Source organism: Malus domestica, chromosome 07 (assembly GCF_042453785.1).
Source record: "Malus domestica chromosome 07, GDT2T_hap1".
NCBI classification, from domain to species: domain Eukaryota; kingdom Viridiplantae; phylum Streptophyta; class Magnoliopsida; order Rosales; family Rosaceae; genus Malus; species Malus domestica.
Genome location: NC_091667.1, coordinates 21,386,561 through 21,395,262, shown reverse-complemented (window position 1 = coordinate 21,395,262; position 8,702 = coordinate 21,386,561). Strand labels below are relative to the sequence as shown.

General features: G+C 39.9%; 1 protein-coding gene across 1 annotated transcript; it reads left to right on the top strand.

Moving 5' to 3' along the window:
* The first annotated feature begins 1,577 nt into the window (after positions 1 to 1,577).
* LOC139197759 (uncharacterized) lies at positions 1,578 to 6,232 on the top strand. Its single transcript, XM_070825717.1, has 2 exons — positions 1,578 to 1,587; positions 5,460 to 6,232. The coding sequence occupies exons 1-2, from the start codon at positions 1,578 to 1,580 to the stop codon at positions 6,230 to 6,232; spliced, it is 783 nt and encodes a 260-aa protein (XP_070681818.1).
* Positions 6,233 to 8,702: the final 2,470 nt, after the last annotated feature.

The window sequence follows — 8,702 nt, the reverse complement described above, 5'->3', positions numbered from 1 at the left end:
AGGCTGTTCGACATTACCATCCTCTCGAATGAGAATGAAACTTACTACTGAAGCCGATACCGACAGATAGATAATGAGAGTGTCACCAACCTCAGGTTTGGAGAGCAAAAGAGCTTTACTCATGTAGTTTTTAAGGTTCTTGAATGCCTCAGCACATTCATCAGTCCATTTAATGTACTTCTTACTTCCCTTAACCCTTAAGTGCTTTGAAGAAAGCAGCACATTTGTCTGTGGCCTTAGAGATGAACCTAATTAAGGCTGCCACCTTGCCAGTAAGGCTCTGGATGTATTTTGAAGTTACCGGTTCCTTCATGTCGAGGATTGCTTTGATCTTCTCGGGATTAGCCTTAATGCCTCATTGGCTTATCATGAAGCCTAAGAATTTGCCAGAGCCTACGCCGAAGGCACATTTGTTGGGGTTCAACCTCATTCGATACCTTTTCAGAATGGTGAAAGTTTAAGATAGGTTGGTGATGTGTTAGTCAGCATGTTTGCTCTTAACTAGCATATCATCAACGTAAACTTCCATGCTCTTCCCAATCTGTTCGACGAACATTGAATTGACCAGTATCTGATTCGCTCCTGCATTCTTTAGGCCAAAGGGCATGACTTTATAGCAATATAGTCCCCTGTCAGTAATGAAGGTTGTGTGTTCTTGATCCGGATGGTTCATGAGGATTTGGTTATATCCTGAGTAAGCATCCATGAAGCTCAGAAGTTCACACCCTGCCGTAGAGTCTATAAGTCTGTCTATAAGAGGAAGAGGAAAGCTATCCTTCGGGTATAATTTGTTTAGGTCGGTGTAATCGACACACATTCTCCACAAGACCTTTTAGAGCAGGAGACTTTCCTTGGTCGGATTCTTCTTAACAAGAACAACATTTGCTACCCACGTTGGATAATTGACCTCATGGACGAAGCCTATGCCTTTGAGTTTTTCAACTTCTGCCTTCATTGCCTCGTACTGTTCAGCGTCATAAGATCTTCGCTTCTGTTTTACTGGCTTAGTCTAGGGGCCAATACTTAAGCGATGACAGATTATATCGTGAGAGATGCCTGGCATGTCCTCGTATGACCATGCGAATACCTCAGTGTTCTCTTGCAAAAAAGATATCAATGTCAACCTAATAGGTGGTGATAAGGTGGTACCAATCTTCACCATGCGATCCGGATAATCTTTTGAGATAGAGACCTTCTCCAACTCTTCAGCAGGTTGTGCTTGCTGGGTGAAAAAGTCATTTAGATGATCATCGGGTTGACTGTTACCACCGTGAAGATCCAAGTTGGCTTCGTCTGGGCTGGTCTTTATGACTTGGCCATGTATAGAAAGGGTTTCCTTGGGCACATACAGGTGCTGTTGCTTGACCGAAGTGTTGTAACATGATCGTGCACTAAGTTAATCTCCTCTGATGTAACCATTGCCATAGAGGGTTGGAAATTTCACCAACAACATATGTGTGGATACCATGGCCTTGAGATCATTGATGCATGTGCGTCCGAAGATGACAATATATGACGTTGGGCAATCAACCACCAGGAAGTTAGTGGTAATGAAAGCTGTGTAAGGGCCTGTACCAATGATGAAAGGTAAGTGTATGCTCCCTAAAGGTTGCACGATATCACCAGAGAAGCTTATCAAAGGAGAAATCTAGCAGTCGAGCAAGTGTTCAGCTACATTAAGTGCCATGAAAGCTTCAGCAACATGATATTGACCGAAGCCCCCGTGTCTACCAAGATTCGTCATACTTCAAAGTCGGCTATGTGAGCTTCCACGATCAGTGGGTCATTGTGAGGGTAGATGATACCTCTTTCTTCCTCAGGGTAGAAACATATTGAATCCCAATTAGGCTTTTGATACTTACCTCCCCTGATGTCTTCCACGTGAAACACTTGGTGGCCAGACCTTAAAGCTCGTTCACTATTTTTCATGGCCCTGTTGGAAGATTTAGATATGGGTGTGCTACCACTTATGGAATATATCACATTTACCTGGCGTTGGTTACGGTTACCCCTTGAAGGGTGAAGGACGAATTGATTAATTTTTCCTTCACGTGCCAAAGCTTCAATATGATCACGAATGGTGATACAGTTCTCGCCGTCATGGCCGTTATGCTCGTGGTAGCAGCAAAACGTGCCCTTGTTCTTCGTGGGCTTGTAATCCGGGTGCCTCGGCTTTGGCTTCAATATCAAGTGTGCTATGCTGGGGTAAATGGCCACGCATGTGGCGTTCAAAGGTGTGTATGTCTCATACCTTGGGGTAAGGGTTGTCCTAACACGTGCTTGACCCACTGTGTTAACTGCCTGGGGTCGAGGATTATCATAGCGATACCCTTGGTTATCGCGGTAGTGTCCCTTACTCCTTTTACTAAAATGAGACTGGTGATGATGGAAATCTTTCCTTTTGCCCTGAGATTGATATGTCTGTTGACTTGGCAAATTATTAAGTAAGGCAGGGGGAGGCACCGCTGCCATTTGGAAGGTCGATGTCTTCTCATTTGGTTGGATCTGGCTTCCACTCCCTACTTGCTAATAAGAGGTGGTTGTGGGGGGTTTTCCTTGATATGTCTTTACCTTGGCGGAGGCATGGTTGTAAGCCTATGTCATCACCTCAGAGTAAGTCTTCCAAGTGTTGGCATTGATCATGTACTTGAAGAAACAATCACGTAGGCCTGCCGTGAAGGCCTTGAGGGCGGTCTTGTCATCTGCCTCAGCGCAGCGAGAATACTCATGGCTGAAACGACCAGCATACTCTCGTAATGACTCGTCTGGCTTCTGGTGAATAATGCACAAGTCATCTACAGAATGCAATCGATCGGTCTGGAAGATGTGTTGAGAGACAAACAGTTTCCTCAGTTCGTCAAATGATTCTACTGTCTCAGGTGGAAAATAACAATACCAGTTTAGAGCTACATTATAGAGGGTAGAGGGGAAGAGAAGACATCGCTCTTCATCGGTGTGCATCCGATATGCCATGGTGGACTCAAAGAGGTTAAAGTGTTCAATTGGGTCCTCCCTTCCAGTATAGAGTTGTAAACCAAGCTTTTATTTTGTCTTTGCTTGAAGGGGGTGTCAAGGATCCTCCTTGTGAGAGGGTCAGGCCTGGGTTGGTTCCAGTCAGGTATCTCAGCTTGACGTTCGGCCTTCAATTTGTTTACTTCCTCAAGAAGCTGTAGGACAAGGGGGTCTTGAGTGGAGTCATGTACCACTGGGATTTTCTTTCGTAAGTCTCTATCGCCTCTTTGAATTAGGAAAGTTTGAGCAATGGCGTGTGATTTTTCCTTGGACTCGCCGTACTGACTTCTAGGGCGAGTCTGTCAGAATACCTCAAAGTCCCCTATACCTTCATGTTCCTCTAGGACATGTCGTTCCTTCCCTAGATTGGCAGCTGGCCTGGGTCGTGAGAGGGGACCGAGTCTTTCAGAAACCCTTGGGTCATTGATCTTCGAGCATACATGGAGGGGATTCTTTCGACGTTGCTTTAGGAAGTCTCGGCAGTCACGATAAACGGTTTTCGATCCTTCCAACCCTTCTGCAAGGAGGTGTCTTCCTCCACTTCTCCTGCTTCGGGTCAAAGCAGTTGGGTTGAGAGAAGTCTCATGTTGATCAATGTTTTGATGATTAGCTTGCTCCTTATCAGGGATACCCGTGTCGAAGGAAGGTAACCCTCCTTGTTGGGGGGCACCCAAATGATGGTTGATATCCACAGGGGCAACAAGCTTGCATGTTTGAGTACGCATAGTTTCGTGGAGTGTCTCAAAGAGCTTCTCATACTGCTTTTGAAGGACCTCATTCTTCATTGCTATCTTGTTGTTTTGAGCTTCTAGCTCATCGACTTTAGCTTGAAGAGCAACCCTCTTTCCTTTCTTCTTTCGTTGCTTCGCACTAGGTGCAAAAGGGGTGTCATTCTATATGTTGTGGCTTCTTTCGCTCCCCATGTTGGAGAGGGATGCCTAGTCAAAAGAGAGTGTACGAATGGTGGAAACCAGCTTAACAAAGCTGAAGAGAGTGGGAATAAATGTCGTTCCCACAGACGGCGCCAAATGTTGATGCACAAAATCAGCGAGGATTTTGGTACAACAGAAAGTGTTAAGTTTGTGACCTTCGCTAGATTGCTTCGGTCACTAGTGTGGATAAGTATGTAAATGGATAGGGATAGGGAAGCAAACATAAGATGTACGTGGTTCACCCAGATTAGCTACGTCCACGGAGTAGAGAAGTTCTCATTAATTGTGAAGGGTTTACACAAGTACATAGGTTCAAGCTCTCCTTTAGTGAGTACAAGTGAATGATTTAGTACAAATGACATTAGGAAATATTATGAGAGAATGATCTCTATTTATAGAAGAAAGTTTCTAGTTTCATTCTGACATTGACACGTGTCGTGTTGTGATTGGCTTCTGATGTTGACACGTGTCGCACTATGATTGGCTTCTGATGTCGCACGTGTCGCGCTGTGATTGGCCTTCTGGTTTGAGGGAAACTCTTCTGGGTCCTTGACGGTATAACGTTGACCGGTGCTCAGTAGTTTCGGGATTGGCCAAGTATGGTACAAACAAGTATGCATATTAAAGTTAACTTACATGTGGTATCAGAGCGTAGGTTATATGCATCTAAAAGTCTAAAAATAAGATCATATGCATAAAGTATGCCAAGAAGCATGATTGCTGTTCAAAATCGTGTTTGCTGCACATAATCCATGTTCTGTGTCATACTATGATTGCACTATATGCTGTTCACAAGCCCTAAAGCATACCAAGATTGTCGTGACATTGAATTAGTGATTAAAGGCATGAAAATATCCCACATATATGTTTATATATTGATATATTAATCTGCAATATGTAGTATTGCTACTATATATGCATACATACATATATATATATATATTATTTCGAATAGCACTGCAGCATGTTAAATTGCAACACGTAATTGAATCACAACCTCAATTAGGGTCTTCCAAAACAACTTAGCTTATTCTTTCCCTCATACATGAAATATAAACGTGTTAAAATTCCGCTGCAAGTACTAAAGACCCATAAAGATGTCGAGACTGAAGTGATATCCTATTTTATTGTTTATCATACAGCCATTCAATAGAGTAGCCAACCATCATTTCAATCCCAGATTATAACGACGAATTTGTATTAAGGGGATGAGCTAGAGTCGATGAACTATAATAGAACAAGGTATTATAAATGTGAACTATAACTGCCAGTTAGGATTTTCAGTCTACAAATGTGAACTATAATAGAACAAGGTATTATATTAACTTATATGAATATCCGCTCTTGTACAGATGTGAAAGGTTTTGATAAAAGTTTTTCATGTTAAGTTCATATAGTCGCCTTGTGAAAGTATTAAGGGCATGTTGATAATCTGTCCGCAGATGTTTATCAAATATGTATAAAGTTTTGGGGTTAAAGATTAATAAAGTTACATATTCCATGTTTCTCTTTCAGTAGTGAACTCGTCTGTCATCAATTCCATTGAACCCTTGTCTGGTAACAACTTTAAGAAGTGGAAAAGAGATTTAGAGATTGTTCTAGGTCTTTTAGACATCAACTTAGCTCTAAAAGAAGAGAAACCAACTGCACTAACTAACACCAGCACCAATGAACAAAAGCTCAAATTCAAGAAGTGGGAGAACTCAAATACATTATGCTTGCTGATCATGGAGAAGACCATCACTGAAGCTATTTTTGGTGGAATACCAGCTTCTGAGAATGCCAAAGAATTTATGGAATTTGTGAGTGCAAAGTTTATGGAGTCCGAGAAAGCCGAAACTAGAAACTTGATGAGTAAGCTCACAACCATGAAATATGATGGAGTTGGAGGTATAAGGGAGTATATTTTAAGTATGGTAGACGTTGCAACCAAGTTAAACAGTCTTAAGATCCCTATAACTGATATGTACTTAGTCCATTTGGTCCTTAACTCATTTCCTTCCAAATATGACCAACTCAAGATTATCTACAATGCCTTGAAGGACAAATGGAGTGTGAATGAACTAATTTCTATTTGTGCTCAAGAAGAAGAAAGGTTCAAGAAAGAGAAGGAGACTCACTCCGTGCATCTCACCATCAATGCTCAGAAACGTCGTCCCTTCAAGGGAAGTTCTCATACTACCAATAAGGAGGCTGCAAAGCCTAATCCTTCCCCTAAGACACTTGCTCTTGGTGTCAATCAAACCAATAATCCTGATTGTTACTTTTGTAACAAAATTAGGTCATAAAAAGAGAAATTGCAATAGATATAAGACTTGGGCAGAGAAAATGGCTGCTAAAGGTAATTCTAATATGGCCTTAGTCTGTTTTAAGTCAAATTCTGTGTCTATTCCTTCTAATACTTGGATTGTTGACAGTGGATCTTCCATCCATGTTGCTAATTCCTTGCAGAACTTCATAAGCCAAAAAACACCAAATAAAGACCAATTTCAAGTCATTGTAGGGAATGCCAAGAGAGTTCGAGTCCATGCAATAGGCACCGTTAGGCTTTATCTAGATTCTAGTTTTTGTTTAGAATTAAATGACGTTGTTTCTGTACCTTCCATGAGAAGAAATTTGATTTCTATTTCCAAACTTGTCAAGTTGAAATTTAAGGTTGATATGCATGAATTTGGTTTTGATTTGTTTTTAAATTCTATTCGTGTTAGGAATGGTTTGTTAGTTGATGAAATGTTTCAATTGACTCATGGAAAAGAAAAATTAGCTCTTAATGTTGAAACCATATGTGAAAAACGTCCTTTCATCAGAGATAGTTCATCAAGGTTATGGCACAAAAGTCTAGGTCACATATCTAGAGAAAGAATGCAATGCCTAGTCAAGGAGGAAATCCTTCCTCCATTAGACTTTACAGATTATGGTGATTGCATCTAGTACATTAAAGGAAAGATGACTAACTCAAGGAAATTAGGGTCAACTAGGAGTTCTCATCTCTTAGAAATCATCCACACCGATATATGTGGTCATTTTCCAATCGAAACTCTAGAGGGTCATAGGTACTTCATCACTTTCATTGATGATTACTTAAGGTTATGTTATCTCTACCTAATCTCAACTAAATATGTGCATTTGATGTTTTCAAAGTCTTTAAAACTGAAGTTGAAAACCAACTTGACCTAAAAATTAAAGTGGTTTGATCTAATAGGGGAGGAGAATATTATGGCAAGTATGATGAGCAAGGAAGGCATCTTGCACCTTTTGCACGTTATCAGCAAAATTGTGGGATAGTTGCTCAATACACAAACCCTAGGACCCTAGAACAAAATGAAGTAGTTGAACGAAGAAATAGAACTTGGAAAGATATGGTGAGAAGCATGATTTGTAACACTAATCTTCCAAGGTTTCTGTGGGGAGATGCGATTAAGATTGCCAACTACATCCTTAATAGAGTTCCTAGTAAGTCAGTTCCCAAAATACCTTTTGAGTTGTGGAATAAAAGAAAACCAAGTCTAAATCACTTGCATGTATGGGGATGCAAAGCTAAAGCCTGAGTTTATAATCCAGAGTTAGCTAAATTGGATCCCAAAACAATCAGTTGTAATCTGCTTATGTAGCACAATCAAATCTGGATGTCGCTTCATATTCATTCCAATTTTCCAAACCCTAATTCATCAGTGACAGGTATGTGAAACAAAATTTTATTTTTATTTTTTTATCTTTTTTCAGTTTATTAAAGACCCATCACCAATCATCCATCTATGTTGGGAATATTTTTTATCATCACCTCAATTGATGGTTATGCTAACCACCCTATTAATCAATGTTGGATGAGTTTAAATTTCGGGATCTATGTAGTGAATAGACAAAAATCTCAAAATTTAAATTCATCCATTAATAATAAGTATGATGACGAGGGTGGTGAACAAAAATACAAATTTAGATTTGGTTTTCATTTTCTTTTTTTAAAAGAAACCATAAAGACTTCGATTTCATGTCAGAGAAAAAAATAAATAAAAGCATCTGACTTCTGAGTGTTCTTCCATCCATGTGAGAAGGACTGAACGCAGACGTATCTAATTTAATCGACGAATGAAACGTTAAGGTCTGCGGCATTTGGATTGCAGTTGGAGTTTTTTTAATGAAGAACTAGACTGATAACAAATCTCACATGGTCGCATGAAAAACGTTGTGTATTTTCTTGGCCACTTGATTTCTGTACCGACCAAAATAGCTGCAAGTGAACCCAAACCAAAGCTACAACAATATCTCGACGCCATGACATGATAGCTCACGTTTGGCTTAAACACAATAAGAGGCTTTCATTGTGACATTATCTTCCTACTCAAAAATCAAGGATTTCGTGGAAAACTTCGTCACTATGTAGCAATGAACGTTTTTAGAGTGTTTTGATAGGAACACATGTTGAAATAGAAGTGAACATCAAGTTAGATAGTATCGTATCGACTACCTTTTCGGTTTAGTGATAGTTTTTTCTATTTGATTAAAAGGAGTATCACGTTTGACTCATACAAATGAGATAACGATACATAACATAATTAGTTCAATGATTAATTGTGAGTGCCTCATTGTGATATAGCTGGTTTTTGTCAATGGTTTTTTTGCTCATTTTCAATTGGGTTTAAGGATTTCTTATGTAAAGAAAAAAGAGTTTTTGGATAAAACTTCTTTTGGTGCTCAAATTGATAAGCCACTATAAAATGATTACGTTTTAGAAAAATATACAAAAAGATAATCTACCAC